Here is an 18,928-nt window from a genome sequence, read left to right as displayed (position 1 = left end):
GTGTGTGTTAATGTCTTTGTGTGTGTGTGTGTGTGTGTGTGTGTGTGTGTGTGTGTGTGTGTGTGTGTGTGTGTGTGTGTGTGTGTGTGTGTGTGTGTGTGTGTGCATGCATGTGTTTAGCTGGCAAGCTCTGCATTCAACTAAACCATCTGTACTCTCTTGCCTGTTTACCTCTTAAAGTCCCCCCCACCCCTCCCTCCGCCAACAAAAAATACTTTCCACAACGTTATCATCATCTCATTCTCAAATTGCCCCTGAGCCTAGAATCCAACAATCCATTGTATGAATATATAATTTTTCCCAGAGACGGTTAATGCTTTCTCCATTATCCACATTGCCGTGCTTCATGCTAATTAAAACAACAATATGAGCTCCTTAGAGGTAGCTCACATTCATCATCTACCACCCGTCATCCATCACCAACATATAGCTCCCACCTGGGTAATGTAGTCTTCCCAAGAGATCTTTAAAGCTGTGTATAAATACAACAGATTCGGTTCCGTTCAGCCCCGGACACAACTCATTGGAATGCAACCTCCCCATGGCCATACTTGCAATTCATACCTGGGCCATGTTTAGTACAAAAACGTTCTTGAACGTTGCAGATAGAAATACCAAAAATAGAGTCGACGTGATTCCTTATTCTACATGTCAGAGATGCATGTTTGTTCTACATAGCATATTTCTATCTGAACGTTCCAAAACGTTGCTTCCTGCTAAAGGCACCCCAGTCCAATGGTGGTCCCCACAGTGAGCAAAAAAAGGGACATTTCAACCTCAATTTCATTATCTCCAGCACAATACCAGTGTCAACTAGGGATGGGCATTTGAAATAATTTCCCTATTAGAATAATATCATGACATTTTTGGGATGTCCGGATAGTCCATATATATGTAAAAAATGAACTTGGAACTGGATTTCTGTGCAGCCTGCGTGATTTTGGTGCCGCTAGCTTGCAACAGTAGTATGGGCAGGGGTGTCTGGTTAGACTCACATTAAATATCTCCAATCCAAAATTAAATCTAGAATCGGCTTCCTATTTCGCAACAAAGCATCCTTCACTCATGCTGCCAAACATACCCTCGTAAAACTGACCATCCTACCGATCCTCGACTTCGGCGATGTCATTTACAAAATAGCCTCCAACACTCTACTCAACAAATTGGATACAGTGCCATCTGTTTTGTCATATACTACCCACCACTGCCCCATATACTACCCACCACTGCAACCTGTATGATCTCGTTGGCTGGCCCTCGCTTCATACTTGTCGCCAAACCCACTGGCTCCAGGTCATCTACAAGTCTCTGCTAGGTAAAGCCTTATCTCAGCTCACTGTTCACCATAGCAGCACCCACCCGTAGCACGCGCTCCAGCAAGTATATCTCACTGGTCACCCCCAAAGCCAATTCTTCATTTGGCCGCCTGTCCTTCCAGTTCTCTGCTGCCAATGACTGGTACGAACTGCAAAAATCTCTGAAGCTGGAGACTTTTACCTCCCTCACTAGCTTTAAGAACCAGCTGTCAGAGCAGCTCACAGATCACTGCACCTGTACATAGCTCATCTGTAAATAGCCCATCCAATCTACCTCATCCCCATACTGTATTTATTTATTTATCTTGCTCCTTTGCACCCCAGTATCTAAACTTGCACATTCATCTTCTGCACATCCTACCATTCCCGTGTTGAATTGATATATTGTAATTACTTTGCCACCATGGCCTATTTATTGCCTTACCTCTCGTATCCTACCTCATTTGCAAATGCTGTATATAGATTTTCCTACTGTATTATTGATTGTATGTTTGTTTATTCCATGTGTAACTCTGTGTTGTTGTATGTGTCGAACTGCTTTGCTTTATCTTGGCCAGGTCGCAGTTGCAAATGAGAACTTGTTCTCAACTAGCCTACCTGGTTTAATAAAGGTGAAATAAAAATAAATAAATAAAGAGTCTAGCTAAGATCGCCAGCTATGCTAGCCAGCCAGCGAGCTAGCTAGCTAGTTACCTAGACTATTTAGGGCTATTTTGCTCAGCTTCCCATCCTTGTCTACAACAATTCCATGCAGATTGAAGAACAGCCTAATTGATGGTTGCTCGTCATTGTAACCAACTCCTCATTTAATTAACTTCATTCTGTAATTTTCATTACATTTTGCACTGATTAGAGATCTCCCACATTGCTTGCTACACATGGAGGCACTGACTGTAGACAGTGACACTTTCATTGGCCGATAATAACAACAAAAACATATGAAACCCGTGTGGGCTAATAGAGAAAATATGTTTATGTTGTGCAAGTCATTAAACTACATTTAACATTTTTTTTTTTTTTTTTTTTAAGAATTTCAAATGTCTTGGTATATCCTTATGTGTAGCAATGTCACTTAGATCATTTAATATAATTTAGACAAAGCCTTTCATTGTTAAAATAGGCCTATGATAAATGTTTTTCAAAAATGAATACTCTTGCAAATATTATATTTACATAAGTATTCAGACCCTTCACTCAGTACTTTGTTGAAGCACCTTTGTCAATGATTACAGCTTTGAGTCTTATTGGGTAAGACACTACAAGCTTCCACACATGTATTTTGGGAGTTTCTCTCATTCTTCTCTGAACTGTCGCCCCAGTATGAGCGCTTTGGAGCAGGTTTTCATCAAGGATCAATCTTGGTTTCATCAGACCAGAGAATCTTGTTTCTCATGGTCTGAGAGTCTTTAGGTGGCTTATGGCAAATGCCAAGCTGGCTGTCATGTGCCTTTTACTGAGGAGTGGTGTCCGTTTTGCCACTCTACCATAACGGCCTGATTGGTGGACTGCTGCAGAGATGTTTGTTCTTCTGGAAGTTTCTCCCATCTCTGGAGCTCTGTCAGAGTGACCCGAGTTCTCCCCCGATTGCTCAGTTTGGCCAGGCAGCCAGCTCTAGGTCTTGGTGGTTGCAAACTTCTTCATATTTAAGAATGATGAGAATTTTCTACAACTTGATTGGAGTCTACCTGTTGCAAATTCAATGAATTTGACATGATTTGGAAAGGCACACACCTTTCTATATAAGGTACCACAGTTCACAGTGCGTGTCAGAGCAAAACCCAAGCCATGAGGTCGAAGGAATTGTCCATAGAGCTCTGAGACAGGATTCTATCGAGGAACAGATCTGGGGAAGGGTACAAAAAAATGTCTACATTATTGAAGGTCCCCAAGAACACAGTGGCCTCCATTATTCTTAAATGGAACAAGTTTGGAACCAGCAAGACCTTTCCTAGAGCTGGCCGGCTGGCCAAACTTGAGCAATCGGGGGAGAAGCACCTTGGTCAGGGAGGTGACCAAGAACCCAGTGGTCACTATGACAGAGCTCCAGAGTTCCTCTGTGGAGATAGGAGAACCTTCCAGAAGAACAACCATCTCTGCAGCACTCCACCAATCAGGCTTTTATGGTAGAATGGCAAGACAGAAGCCACTCCTCAGTAAAAGTCACATAACAGCCCATTTGGAGCAGCCCATTTGGAACAGCCCAAAAAGCACCTAAAGGACTCTCAGACCATGAGAAACAAGATTCTCTGGTCTGATGAAACCAAGATTGAACTCTTTGGCCTAAATGCCAAGCATCACATCTAGAGGAAATCTTGCACTATACCTATGGTGAAGCATGGTGGTGGCAGCATCATGCTGTGAGGATGTTTTTGAAAGGCAGGGACTGGGAGACTAGTCAGGATCAAGGAAAATATTAAAGGAGCAAAGTACAGAGATCCTTGATGAAAACCTGATCCAGAGCGCTCAGGTCTTCAGACTTGGTCAAAGGTTTACCTTCCAACAGGACAATGACCCTGGCCTAGCCAGCGCTCAGGTCTTCAGACTTGGGCAAAGGTTTACCTTCCAACAGGACAATGACCCTGGCCTAGCCAGAGCCCAGACTTAAACCCGATCTAACATCTCTGGTTAGACCTGAAAATAGCTGTGCAGCGACGCTCCCCATCCAACATGACAGAGCTTGAGAGGATCTATAGAGAAGATTGGGAGAAACTCCCCCAATACAGGTGTGCCAAGCTAGTAGCTTCATACCCAAGAAGGCTCAAGGCTGTAATCACTACCAAAGGTGCTTGTTTTTCTGTTGCTGTGTATTTTACCCCCCTTTTCTCCCAAATTTCAATCTTGTCTCATCGCTGTAACTCCCCAACGGGCTCTGGAGGCGAAGGTCGAGTCATGCTCGGAGTTGGGGCGACAGGTGGTGGTTAGAGTGGTTCGAGTGTTGGACTTGTAACCGAAAGGTTGCAAGATTGAATCTCTGAGCTAACAAGGTAAAAAAAAATCTGTTGTTCTGCCCCTGAACAAGGCACCCACTGTTCCTAGGCCGTCATTGAAAATGAGAATTTGTTCTTTACTGACTTACCTATTTTAATTAAGTTAAAATAAAATGTTTTAAAAAATGCGTCCTCCGAAACATGACCCACCTAACCACACTTCTTAACACCCGCCCACTTAACCTGGAAGCCAGCCGCACCATTGTGTCAGAGGAAACACTGTTCAACTGATGATGAAGGTCAGCCTGCAGGCGCCTGTCCCGCCACAAGGAGTCGCTAGAGCGTGATGAGCCAAGTAAAGCGCCCCTGGCCAAACCCTCCCCTAACCCAGATGACACTGGGCCAATTGTGCGCCGCCCTATTGGACTCCCAATCACGACCGGTTGTGATACAGCCCCGGGTTCAAACCCGGGTCTGTAGTGATGTTTCTAGCGCTGCAATGCAGTGCCTTAGACCGCTGCGCCACTCGGGAACCCCCTGCCAAATGTTCTTCAACAAAGTACTGACTAAAGGGTCTGAATACTTATGTAAATGTGATATTTCTGTTTTGCTAAACTTTCGAAAAAACATTTTTTTTCTTTGTCATTATGGGGTATTGTGTGTAGTTTCATGAGGGGAAAAAACAATTTAATCACTTTTAGAATAAGGCTGTAACGTAACCAAATTTGGAAAAAGTCAAGAGGTCTGAATACTTTCCAAATGCACTGTAAAGTGTATATCAGGTCCGGGTGGGAAGCCCTAGTTCCATTTCTTAATGGGACACACCATTTATCCTCATCATTCAGATCAGGTTTCTAAATGTTCAAATCGCAGATCCTCCAAAAATCTGTGTTTTAATACATTTCACCTGCGTTGTAACTAAACAAATTGACATTTAAATCCTGAGTCCACTCAGTGCTAAAGAAAGCAGGAAAATATGCATCAGTTCAAGAGAGTGCTATGGTAAATGTAGTTTTCTTTACCCTATGTCATTATACATCACATTAAATAATTATTATATTAATCTGAACGATATTATAGACTTAATATGCATGTACTGGACAGTGTTGATGAAATACGAATGTTATAAGTGTGTTGGAAAAATTACCTGCTCCCAACATGCATCATTAATTCATTATGAATAAGATTTATTTTATTTATTTTATTCATCATTAATGGAACCACAATGTTCAGTTGAAATGACATATGCACTCGTATTTGCACGCACCAACAGAAGGGACATCTTCTTGGTAAAATATATAAAATATGTATTTGGGCTAATTCACCATCTCAGTAAGTGGAAACTCAAAATGCATTACTTAGATCGCTAAATATACAGTATGCTGCTAGTTTGCTGTGTAATTGATGGCCTAGTTACCAGGACTCAACAGTCACGTGGAATTTGACTGCGGTCACTGTGTGGTGTTCATACCGTCACTGTAACAGCCCTTTACCCACCTTGAAAAAAAACACTCCACCTTTTTGGAATGAAGAACCTGTAAAACCACTTGCCTATTCCAATAAAGTGTGAGAGGGAGAGTCAGTTAGTGAGTATAAAACCAGATCCCAGGTTAGACTCATGTGGTGACTTATTTCAGAGACTCACCTCCACTATGTGTGATGAGAAGCCTGCCTGAGACATCTGCAGACCGAACCCCGTCCCGTTAGGGTTCACTCCTGTGGAGAACAGTGAAGTGACAGCTAGTCTACACACTTCACTAGAATGATCATCGCAGTCTGCTACAATGGAGTCCTCCAGAATTGTTCTATGTTGCCACCATTATAAACTTCACAATTCCATTCATCTCTAGAGACAGATTTTCATAAAAAATGAACATCTGTTTGCAGAATGTTAAACATTGTTCAAATTCAGACACGTCCACCTCCAGAAGTAAATACATTTAGCTAGCTAGCTAACACATGCAAGATGTATTTCTGGGTGTTTCTGAGATTACAATCCCTTGAACACTTGATCGGTGAAACCAAAGGGTCATTAAAGGAAAATACCCTCTAGACTGAAGATCCTCTCTCCCAGGGCGTCCACTATGTCCTTTAGCGCCGACTCATCAGTCACGTTGAAGAAGTGTTTGTCGTCAGGATCGCTGGCGATATACTTGATCTCTTTCAAGAAGGCCTCTGGGTTTATCCCACGCCGATTGTAGTAGCCCAATACCTGGTGGTACATAACATTTAATGTCAATACCAAACAGAGGATCTGGAAATACCATAGAACGTCAAAAGAATACTACGCACATGATCTGGAAATGCAATAGAACATTGATAGAATAGTAGGCAGATGCTCTAAAAATATCATAAAGTAGGAGAATATAAATTCAAGCACAGGATATGGAAACGGTATAACATGTAAGTGATAGACCAAGACGTGGCAGAAGGAAGAGAGAATGGGATTACAGTGTTCCAGGGGAATTTAAAAAGGGACAGACGGACTCACAGCGATGGCATACATGGTGATGTTGTCCGCCTCACTGTCCTCCATGGCCTTCTGCAGGTCAGGGCTGTCGTGGGATTCACCATCCGTGATCACGAGCATCACTTTCTTAGCCCCTTTCCGACCTCCCCGTTTAAATCCCTCTGTCCTTTGAGCGAATACAGGGTTTTTTTCTCAGCCAACTCATTAACCATTTTGAGTAACTATCGGTTAGTTAGCAATTCAATCATTATGGATAAACAGTATTTGCAACTTTACCTCAACACACTGCACAACCAATTCAGCAACAAAGTGCTTTATTTTGCTCCCTGTTTCGAAAGGCACTACTATGGAAAATTATACTGAGAAATTTGGGATTAGGATGAGAGTTATGACCAGTGTTGAGCAGCTCTCCATACCGTGCCACATTGATGCCCAGGGCCGTGCGTGTTTCCTCCCCTCCCCGTTGATCGATGGTCTTGGCTGCTTCTACCACCTCCTCCACAGAGCGAAAGTCATTCAGGGTGAACTCATGGACCACCCTCGACCCATACTGCACCACTCCAACCTGTAGAGATAGGAGTGTGATTCACTTGCCCATGGGTGCTGATCTAAAGTCAGCGTAGTATTTTCCCCATTGATGGTTAAGGTTAGGATTTGAGGAAGATAAAGATGATACTAGGTCTGTGCCTATGGGTACAACTTCCACACAGAACGTAGAGATACTGGCTCCCAGACATGCAGTCCACAATTATTGGCATCATTTATAAAAAGACTATATGAAATAAATAATACAAATGTTGAGCTATATTGTATGCACATTTTTGTGTGAAAATTTTATACATAAACATTTTATACCAAAAAATTGCTCAGCGAAAGAGATTTTGCTTAACAAGTAATAAAAAAAATAGGGCCCCCTGTTTATTTGCACCTCTGTTTTCAATTCTCCAGCACACTGCCCTTGCGAGGATAACGACACTGAGCCTTTTTCAAAATATTTTATGAGATTGGAGAACACATTGGGAGGATCTCAGACCATTCCTCCAAACAGAATCTTCCCAGATCCTTGATATGCTTCTTCTGTGCTTACGGACTGCCCTCTTCAATTCAAACCACAGGTTTTCAATGGGGTTCGGAGACTAAAATGGCCATTGCAAATATTTTGATTCTGTGGTCAATTAACCATTTATTTGTGGATTTTGATGTGTGCTTGGGGTTATTGTCTTGCTGAAAGATACACCATAATTTTGGACCTGACTGTATACACTCACTGGCCACCGCATGTACCCCAGAATAATACACATTCAGGTACACATACTGTCTATCAGAATCAGATCAGAATCTCAGATAACACACCTGGATCTGACCTGGCCCAATGTAGAACTTCTGCAGAATGTTGATGAGGAAGTCCTGCACCTCGTACCAGGGGTAGATGGAGTTGGACCCGTCCAGAACAATCATTATATCCATGTAGGTCTCGCACCCTAGAAGAAGCAATTGGAAACAGTCAGTAACAGTGAGTAACTCTTGGAAGCCATGGTCTTATGAGGTGTATGTGAGTGAAAGTTTGTGAGAGTAGATTTTTTACTCTGGAAGGCCGGCGAGATGGTTTTGGAGAACTTGAAGCTTTCGTTAACCCTGGAGCAGATGCCTGTGCTGTAGTAGGAGCTCCCACATTCGTACGACCACAGAGGACCACAGGTCTGGAACACAAAGCCATTGATGAACCACCTTCAATTGGGTTTAACACAGACCACAGTAAATCTCAATTTAATATTTTCAACAGTCAACATCAGTTGACACCCACCACAAAGCTGTTATCCTTAGGGTTGGAGGTCAGTGTCATGCCCAGCCTCATTTTGTCCTTGCGCTCTGACACATTGTTCAGGGATACCTTTCCTTGAAGGAATTAATAAAAGCAGACAAAGAAACAAACTAAAAAAAATTGCATTGAATGAACCACAACATTAGACAAATTCAACAATATCAATGAAATCACAGTCAAGTTGATGCTATGATACTATGTTTAATGCATCATCGGGAGGCCTATATGGGTAATTCATACTGTAACTGTCCATCATGCATAACTCCCACTGGGCATAACAAGGTGTAGAGTTTCCTCTGCATGAGTTGGACTTGAGTCAACAATGTGAGATCTCAATCTACACCACACAGTGCTGCCAGGTGTTTCTAATCCAACTGAACACCGTGGTCGGAGAGCCAGCTTCTGGAGGGAATCATATTCTGTAAAGTATGCGAAGGTGTGCTGTGATTTGGAGGCAGAACAGTTCAGTATGGAATCTATCTATCTCATTCAGTCATACCTAGGTTGAGTCTAGTGCAGTTGGTGTTGGGACTGGTGTCCATCGGGCATTTGTATATATCGCCTGTCTGGTGTTGGCCACTGGTTTCAAAGGGAGCTCCAACTAGTAGCCTGGAATGACAAAAACAGCAAAGGATGAGGACTGATCTTAATTTCTATGTCAAAAAGAGAGAATACCCTGCTGAAAAAAACTGCATAGACCATCATAAATTTCAAGATGGTCCATGCTGGTATTTGCTGGTCCTTACTGGTCTATGCTGGTCAGTTCTGGACGGATGCTGATAAAGCTGGTCTGATCAGTATGGTCAAGCTGGTCGAGCTGCTCTGACCAGCATAGTCTAGCTGGTTATGCTGGTTTTTCTGGTGACCAGCCTTCGCTGTGTTTTGGGCACTGGTGACCAGCCTTCACAGTGTTTTGAACACTAGTGACCCGCCTTCGCTGTGTTTAGGACACTGGTGACCGCCCTTCACTGTGTTTTGGATACATACCAGCTTATGCTGGTGATGCTGGTATACTGGTGACCAAGCTGGTCCATCATGGTCTAGCTGGTCTAGCTGGTCATGCTTTGGTCTAGCTGGTCATGCTTTATCATCAATTCTAAGATGGCTCATTAGAATGTAATGTGACACCGTGTACTGGAATGTGCTGGTACAAAAACAGACCGTACAGTTTGAAGAGCTGATTGGCGTAGGAGCTAGCCTAGCTGCTAACTAGCTACCAAGCTAGCAAGGTTTCATTGACAGGTTGAACACAGCCTGGAAAGTGGTTAGCCCTTGTGGCTGAGACATTGAATTGTCCTAGGCTTGTGGCTGTCTAAATCCCTGTTGTTTGTGGCTGTTTAAATCTGCCCTGCGACCTGCCCTGTCTGGAACTGCGTGGAGTACCAAATGTTAGCCAACTTTGCTACCATGGCATCTAAAGCCAAAAGACAGTGTTTCTCTATCACAGGTGAAGGATCTTTTAAACGAACAAAAGGGGTTCTACAAGCAGTTGTTACAACAATAGGACAATTGCTTCAAGAGCTTTGTCCAAAGACTGATGGACTCAACTAGTTCTCTCAGGAAGAAGTGGATGTCCTTAAAGAGACTTGCAGCAAGATGACAAGTCCTCTCGAGATGACATCAGCACTGTCTGTGAATAATTATAAAAAATGTCTGAGAAAAAAGACTAGAGGGACAATCCAGGAGGAATAGCATTGTTGTGGATGGCATACCAGAGTCTTCACATGAGAAATGGGCAGAGTTTGAGGCGCAAGTAAGACAAATGATTACTGAAAAGCTGCAGATGGATCATGCGAAGATTGAAGTGGAAAATGTAACCAGCCTAGGTGACAGACCCAGGTCGATAGTGGTCAAGTTCCTGAGGTTTAAGGACAAGATTTCTTTGATGATACAGCAGTAGCAAGACAGAGATTTAACATATACAGAAAAGACAGGAATGCCTATGGGGGAGGTGTTGCTGTATACAGTAGGTTCAGAGCCATATTCCTGTAAAGTTTAGAGAGGATCTCATGTCAAATGTTGTTGAAGTGTTGTGGGTGCAAGTTCCGCTGCCTCATCTAAATCTTCTTCTCTTGGGGTGCTGCTATAGGTCACCAAGTGCTAACAGTCAGTATTTGGATAATATGTGTGTAATGCTTTATAATGTATGTGATGTCAACAGAGAGCTCTATTTTCTTAGTGACCTGAATATTGACTGTTTAGCAACTATCTGTCCTCTCAAGAGGAAGCTTCTAACTGTGACTAATGCCTGTTATATTTCCAAGGTTATAACTCAACCAACTAGAGTGTATACCAATAGTGTTGGATCTGTGACATCCACTTGTATTGATCATATCTTCACTAAAGCTGCAGAGCTTTGCTGCAAAGCAATATCAGTTTTCATTAGCTGTAGTGACCATAATATTGTGCCAATAACAACGAAAGCAGAAGTGCCAAAGGTTGGGCCTAAAGTAATTTATAAGAGATCACGCAAAATGTTTTCTCAGGATTATTTTGTTGATGATGTAAAAAATGTATGTTGGTCTGATGTGTATGAGGAAGTGAATCCAGATACAGCACTGGAAGTATTTGTAAAATTATTCATGCCAATTGTTGAAAAGCATGCACTTGTTAAGAAACTAACTGTGAGAACTGTTGGAACCCCTGGATTGATAAGGAATTGAAAAATTGTATGGTTCAAAGAAATGATGCAAAAGAGGTGGCAAACATGTTAGGCTGCTTAGCTGACTGGTTGACACATTGTAAGTTGAGAAATGTTGTGACTTAACTTATCAAAAGAAGAAGAAATTATACTACCAAACAAAGCGAAATGACATAAAACACAATAGAAAAATACTTTGGAGTACCTTAAATGATATCGTGGGCAGAAAACTCAATTAATCTCCATCGTTCATTGAAGTTGGTGGGTCATTTATAACAAAACCTTTTGATTTTGCCAATCTTTTCAATTACTATTTCAATAGTAAAATGGAATAACTCAGAATCGAAATGACAACACTGAACAGTGAATCATCATATTTTTGTATAAAATGTCTAATAATGAAAGAGAAGAATTGCTGTTTTGAAATTGGTCAAGTGAGTGTGAATTTGGTCAAGTTAGTTAATAATAAGTCACTATGTACTGTATACCTTGATGGGAAACACCATTATCCCAGAAACCCTAGACCCACTCCAATTTGCATACCTGCCCAACAGATCCACAGATGATGCAATCTCTATTCCACTCCACGCTGCCCTTTCCCACCTGGACAAAAGGAACAGCTGTGTGAGAATGCTATTCATTGACTACTGCTCAGCGTTCACCACAGTGCCTTCAAAGCTCATCAATAAGCTAAGGACCCTGGGACTAAACACCTCCCTCTGCAACTGGATCCTGGACTTCCTGACAGGCCGCCCCCAGGTGGTAAGGGTAGGTAATAACACATCCGCCCAGCTGATCCTCAACAAGGGGGGCCCCTTAGGGGTGCATGCTCAGTCCCCTCCTGTACTCCCTGTTCACTCATGACTGCACGGCCAGGCACGACTCCAACACCATCATTAAGTTTGCCGATGACACAACAGTGGTAGGCCTTATCACCGACAACGACGAGACAGCCTATAGGGAGGAGGTCAGAGACCTGGCCGGGTGGTGCCAGAATAACAACCTATCGCTCAACGTAACCAAGATAAGGAGATGATTGTGGACTACTGGAAAAGGAGGACCAAGCACGCCGGGGCTGTAGTGGAACAGGTTGAGAGCTTCAAGTTCCTTGGTGTCCACATCAACAACAAACTAGAATGGTCCAAACACACCAAGACAGTCATGAAGAGGGCACAACAAAGCCTATTTCCCCCAAGACATAAGACTCCTGAACAGGTAATCAAATGGCTACCCGGTCTATTTGCATTGTGTGACCCCCCCAACCCCTCTTTTTACGCTGCTGCTACTCTCTGTTTATCATATATGCAAAGTCACTTTAAATATACATTCATGTACATACTGCCTCAATTGGGCCGACCAACCAGTGCTCCCACACATTGGCTAAGCGGGCTATCTGCATTGTGTCCCGACACCCACCACCCGCCAACCCCTCTTTTACGCTACTGCTACTCTCTGTTCATCATATATGCATAGTCACTTTAACCATATCTACATGTACATACTACTGTCTGTATGTAGCCTTGCTACGTTTATAGCCTCGCTACTGTATATAGCCGTCTTTTTACTGTTGTTTTATTTCTTTACTTACCTATTGTTCACCTAATACCTTTTTGCAGTATTGGTTAGAGCCTGTAAGTAAGCATTTCACTGTGAAGTCTACACCTGTTGTATTCAGCACACGTGACAAATAAACTTTGATTTGAATCACCACGAAAACACACCGAAGTCACCACGAAAACACAGCAAAGGCTGGTCACCAGCAAAACCAGCACCTATGCTGGACCAGCCTATGCTGGTCTATGCTGTTTTTCTTCATCAGATTAGACAGAGTGTGGGGGTGTCCAAGACTGTTTCTCAATTAATCTTTCCTTAATTCCTCACATCCTCTCTCCTCACCTTCTTCTTAAAGGGCTCCTGAGTGGCGCAGCGGTGTAAGGCATTGCATCTCAGTGTAAGAGACGTCACTACAGTCCCAGGTTCAAATTCAGGCTGAATCACACCAGGCCATGATTGGGAGTCCCATAGGGTGGCACATGATTGGCCCAGCATCATCCGGGGTAGGCCGTCATTGTAAATAAGAATTTGTTCTTAACTGGCTTTCCTAGTTACATTTTTTAATTTGACTTTGAACTGACGCAAGGAGATAGGATGCAAGGAATCAAGGAAAGACAAATTGAAATAGAGCCTGGAATGACTAAAACAGCAAAGGATGAAGGCAAATATTTTCTATGTCAACAAGAGAGAATAGACAGCGGACAGTGTGGTGAAGTATTAATTCTGTGAGAGGCGTGGAGGCCATTTGCCCTGTCAACCTCAGGCTTTTACTATAAATATTACCGTTATTACAAACATAAGATGGAGTCTCCTGGAGTCCACACTTCAGTGGTATTTAAACCGACAGTATGACAGCCAGAGACAAGAAGGCCTTATCTACTGGTATTCCAGCCAATTTCCAGAGGAGCTGCTAAAACGATCAGGGGTGAGCCCGTTATTAAAGTTAGAACCAAGCTATTAGTGTCAAAAGGAGAGGGTAATAGTGCTAAATGGGGCCTTGGGCAAAATGGTGCTCGGGAAATGCCTGAATCACGTTGGAGTTTGATGCCATACCAAAGAAGACCTAACCAGCAATCTGCTAATTTATTTAACATTCAGATCAAATGGGCTGGGGTGGGATGGGAAACTACATCCAAATCCTCAGCCTGCATAATGGATCTGTGTGTTTGAATACAGTAATGAATCCGCATTCCCTCCACACATTCCACTCATACAGTGTGAGTAGTTCACAGCTCTGTGCTATTAATATGTTTTTTGAACACTATATTTTATTTACAAGCATGATAGCTGTACTTTTAGTTGCTGTTTTACTCAGTTTGTTGGCCATTAGCTAATCAGTGTTTCTCGATGAGTTTAAAGCACGTGAATGAATCCAACTGGTATTTAAGACTTCACAACTAGTAAATTCCCAGCTCCTGCTTTTCCCTAGTCTCTCCCTAGTCTCTTTTTCTCACCCTCCTGGTTTTGACCCTTGCCTGTCCTGACTCTGTGCCCGCCTGCCTGACCCTGAGCCTGCCATCCTGTACCTTTGCCCCTACTCTTGGTTACCGACCTCTGCCTGACCTGACCCTGAGCCTGCCTGCAGTCCTGTACCTTTGCCTCACTACTCTGAATTATCGACCCCTGCCTGCCTTGACCTGTCGTTTGCCTGCCCCTGTTGCTGTAATAAACATTGTTACTTCAACACAGTATGCATTTGGGTCTTACCTGAAACGTGATATTCTAATTATGTTGTCATTTCAGATAAAGTGTTTGAAGGAACTTTAATTCTACATACAGTTAAAGTTGGAAGTTTACATACACTTAGGTTGGGGTCATTAAAACTAGTTTTTCAACCACTCCACAAATTTCTTGTTAACAAACTATAGTTTTGGCAAGTCGGTTAGGACATTTACTTTGTGCATGACACAACTCATTTTTCCAACAATTGTTTACAGACAATTATTTCACTTATAATTCACTGTATCACAATTCCAGTGGGTCAAAAGTTTACATACACTAAGTTGACTGTGACTTTAAACAGCTTGGAAAATGATGTCATGGCTTTAGAAGCTTCTGATTATCATTTGACATCATTTGAGTCAATTGGAGGTGTACCTGTGGATGTATTTCAAGGCCTACCTTCAAACTCAGTGCCTCTGCTTGACATCATGGCAAAATCTAAATAAATCAGCCAAGACCTCAGAAAAAAATTGTAGACCTCCACAAGTCTAGATCATCCTTGGGAGCAATATCCAAACGCCTGAAGGTACCAAGTTCATCTGTACAAACAATAGTACGCAAGTATAAACACCATGGGACCACGCAGCTGTCATACCGCTCAGGAAGGAGACCCGTTCTGTCTCCTAGAGATGAACGTACTTTGGTGCAAAAAGTGCAAATCAATCCCAGAACAACAGCAAAGGACCTTGTGAAGATGCTGGAGGAAACAGGTACAAAAGTATCTATATCCACAGTAAAACAAGTCCTATATCGAAAAAACCTGATAGGCCGCTCAGCAAGGAAGAAGCCACTGCACCTAAACCGCCATTAAAAAAGCCAGACTACAGTTTGCAGCCGCACATGGGGACACAGGTCGTACTTTTTGATGAAATGTCCTCTGGTCTGATGAAACAAAAATAGAACTGTTTGGCCATAATGACCATCGTTATGTTTGGAGGACAAAGGAGGAGGCTTGCAAGCCGAAGAACACCATCCCAACCGTGAAGCACGGGGGTGGCAGCATCATGTTGTGGGGGTGCTTTGCTGCATGAGGGACTGGTGCACTTCACAAAATAGATGGCATAATGACAAAGGAAAATTATGTGGATTTATTGAAGAAACATCTCAAAACACCAGTCAGGAATTTAACGTTTGGTTGCAAATGGGTCTTCCAAATGGACAATGAACACAAGCATACTTCCAAAGTTGTGGCAAAATGGCTTAAGGACAACAAAGTCAAGGAATTGGAGTGGCCATCACAAAGCCCTGACCTCAATCCCATAGAAAATTTGTGGGCAGAAATGGAAAAGCGTGTTCGAGCAAGGAGACCTACAAACCTGACTCAGTTACACCAGCTCTGTCAGGAGGAATGGGCCAAAATTTACCCAACTTATTGTGGGAAGCTTGTGGAAGGCTACTCGAAACTTTTGACTGAAGTTAAACAATTTAAAGGCAATGCTACCAAATACTAATTGAGTGTATGTAAACTTCTGACCCACTGGGAATGTGATGAAAGAAAATAAAGCTGAAATAAATTATTCTCTCTACTATTATTCTGACATTTCACATTCTTAAAATAAACTGGTGATCCTAACTGACCTGAGACAGGGAATTTTTACTAGATTAAATGTCAGGAATTGTGAAAAAATGAGTTAAAATGTATTTGGCTAAGGTGTGTGTAAACTTCCGACTTCAACTGGACTTACAAAAAGTATTTTAGATTGATTAGCAGTCTTTTTAAAAAAGATTTATGTTGAAGATAAGTCGATATTTCATTTGAGGCGGGAGTAGAGAACCTACACACAGCTGTCTGGTGTCAGGCTCATTTGACACAATAACAACATGGGCTCAACTGATGGATATGCTACAAAGTAGGGTCAATGAGTTAGCAAGCTAACTTTTACAAACAACCAGAAATAACAGTTGATTTTCTGGTTTGGTTCATTAAGAAAGCTAAATATAAATACAGTGGATTCGGAAAGTATGAGGACCCCTTGACTTTTCCCACATTTTGTTACGATACAGCCTTATTCTAAAATTGATTTGAAAAAATCCTCATCAATCTACACACAATACCCCATAATGACAAAGCAAAAAAAAACTGAAATGTAATATTTACATACGTTTTCAGACCCTTTACTCAGTACTTTTTTGAAGCACCTTTGGGGGTGATTACAGCCTTGAGTCTTCTTGGGTATGACGACACAAGCTTGGCACACCTTTATTTGAGGTGTTTCTGTAAGGGGTGCGTACTGGCGGCAGAGAAGTCAGACGCAGGAGAGCAAAAGCTGTTTCCAACGGCGCAGTTTAATAATAAAAACCCACCGGAAAACAGAACAATAAATAAATGGGTACAAAACCCGACGCACCCCAGACGTAACGTGCACAAGCACTTACAATAAACAATTCTGGACAATGACATGGGGGGAACAGAGGGTTAAATTCACAACATGTAATGAATGGAATTGGAACCAGGTGTTTGGGAAGACAAGACAAAACAAATGGAAAATGAAAGGTGGATCGGCGATGGCTAGAAGACCGGTGACAAGACAGGGACCAACTTCGGAGGAAGTCGTGACAGTTTCTCCCATTCTTCTCTGCAGATCCACACAAGCTCTGTCAGGTTGGTTGGGGAGCGTCTCTGCACAGCTATTTTCAGGTCTATCCAGAGATGTTCAATTGGGTTCATGTCTGGACTCTGGCTGGGCCTTTCAAGGACATTCAGAGACTTGTCCCGAAGCCACTCCTGCATGGTCTTGGCCCTGTGCTTAGAGTCGTTGTCCTGCTTCACAGACGTGACGCTTGGCAATCAGGCCAAAGAGTTCAATCTTGGTTTCATCAGACTAGAGAATCTTGTTTCTAATGGTCTGAGACTCCTTAGGTACCTTTTGGCAAACTCCAAGTAGGTTGCCATCTGCCTTTTATTGAGGAGTGGCTTCCATCTGGTCACTCTACCATAAAGGCCTGATTGGTGGCGTGCTGCAGAGATGGTTGTCCTTCTGGAAGGTTCTCCCATCTCCACAGAGGAACTCTGGAGCTCTGTCAGAGTGACCATCGCGTCCTTGGTCACCTCCCTGACGAAGGCCCTTCTCCCCCGACTGCTCAGTTTGGCCGGGCAGCCAGCTCTAGGAAGAGTCTTGGTGGTTCCAAACTTCTTCCATTTAAGAATGATGTTGGCCACTGTGTTCTTGGGGACCTTCAATGCTGCAGACATTTTTTGGTACCCTTCCCCAGATCTGTGACTCGAACACAATCCTGTCTCAGAGCTCTACAGACAATTCATTTGACCTCATGGCTTGGTTTTTGCTCTGTCATGCACTGTCAACTGTGGGACCTTATATATACAGTTGTGTGCCTTTCCAAATCATGCCATATCAATTGAAATACCACAGGTGGACTCCAATCAAGTTGTAGAAACATCTCAAGGATGATCAATGGAAACAAGATAAACCTCAGGTCAATTTCGAGTCTCATTACAAAGGGTCTGAATAATTATGTAAATAAGTTTCGCTTCGTCATTAGGGGTATTGTGTGTAGATTGATGAGGGAAAACATTTATTTTGTCCAGTTTAGAATAAGGCTGTAATGTAACAAAAGGTGGAAAAGTTAATCTTTCTAAAAGCTTATCTTTTTTAAATGTTAAAGTTATTTCAGAATATTCATGCAAGTTAGTTGGTTAACTCCTTGATCTTGCTTTGAAGTTTACCCCTCTTTCTGGTTTATTCTTGTGAGGTTTTAGTTGCAAGCAAGTTTGTTTTAACATGCAGGTGCAGGCAATCTCCCATTGGCACAGTTTTAAGAAATCCTTCACTAACGCGTAGCTACGCGTTAAGTTCTGCCCGTAGTTTGCAGTCCACCCGCTAAGTCACAGACCAAAATCAAACACAGAGATCAAAGGAACAAACAGACTAAACAAACAGATTCACGCAGCGCTGCAAACATCTGCCACCTCTCAGCATGACCTTCCCTTTGACTCAAAGGTCAAAGGCGTCTGACCCCATTATGCAACGTTCTGATGCCTTTCGCTTCCCATCTGAGGTAGCAGAGAATGTGGGAGATGACAGCCCAAATGTCAGTCAGCTGGATACGCAGCTGGCTAGGAGAGCGTTAATGGCCAATGGTGTTTGGCTGTGATATTCAACACCCTCACATTTGAATGGCAACTATTCATATATAAAAGCCAGAGGCCATTAAGGTTTTAATGTGATGCTTGGTGTAAATTCACCAGAGGTAAATATCGAGAAAACAAGTTTGCATATGTTACTCTGGGCTGTTTATTAAGGGCAAAATACATTTCAAAGTTTTAACTAGAGGTCGACCGATTATGATTTTTCAACACCGATACCGATACCGATTATTGGAGGGCCAAAAAAGCCGATACCGATTAATCGGCCGATTTTTGCGATGTATTTGTAATAATGACAATTACAACAATACTGAATGAACACTTATTTTAACTTAATATAATACATCAATAAAATCAATTTAGCCTCAAAT

At 42.5% G+C, this 18,928-nt stretch overlaps 1 protein-coding gene across 2 annotated transcripts in view; it reads right to left on the bottom strand.

Moving 5' to 3' along the window:
* itga11b (integrin, alpha 11b) overlaps positions 1–18,928 on the bottom strand; it is a 113,896-nt gene that overhangs the window by 37,739 nt on the left and 57,229 nt on the right. For both annotated transcript variants that reach the window (XM_014123978.2, XM_045688063.1), the window contains 8 exons: positions 9,035–9,144; positions 8,518–8,609; positions 8,299–8,413; positions 8,067–8,194; positions 7,130–7,278; positions 6,735–6,879; positions 6,290–6,455; positions 5,889–5,959 (listed from right to left, as the gene is read on the bottom strand). In XM_014123978.2, the coding sequence (XP_013979453.1) occupies positions 5,889–5,959; positions 6,290–6,455; positions 6,735–6,879; positions 7,130–7,278; positions 8,067–8,194; positions 8,299–8,413; positions 8,518–8,609; positions 9,035–9,144 (976 nt within the window). The remainder of the gene's footprint in view (positions 1–5,888; positions 5,960–6,289; positions 6,456–6,734; positions 6,880–7,129; positions 7,279–8,066; positions 8,195–8,298; positions 8,414–8,517; positions 8,610–9,034; positions 9,145–18,928) is intronic.

This window comes from Salmo salar, chromosome ssa10 (assembly GCF_905237065.1).
Source record: "Salmo salar chromosome ssa10, Ssal_v3.1, whole genome shotgun sequence".
In the NCBI taxonomy this organism is placed as follows: Eukaryota; Metazoa; Chordata; class Actinopteri; order Salmoniformes; family Salmonidae; genus Salmo; species Salmo salar.
This window is presented reverse-complemented; position numbering and strand designations above follow the sequence as displayed.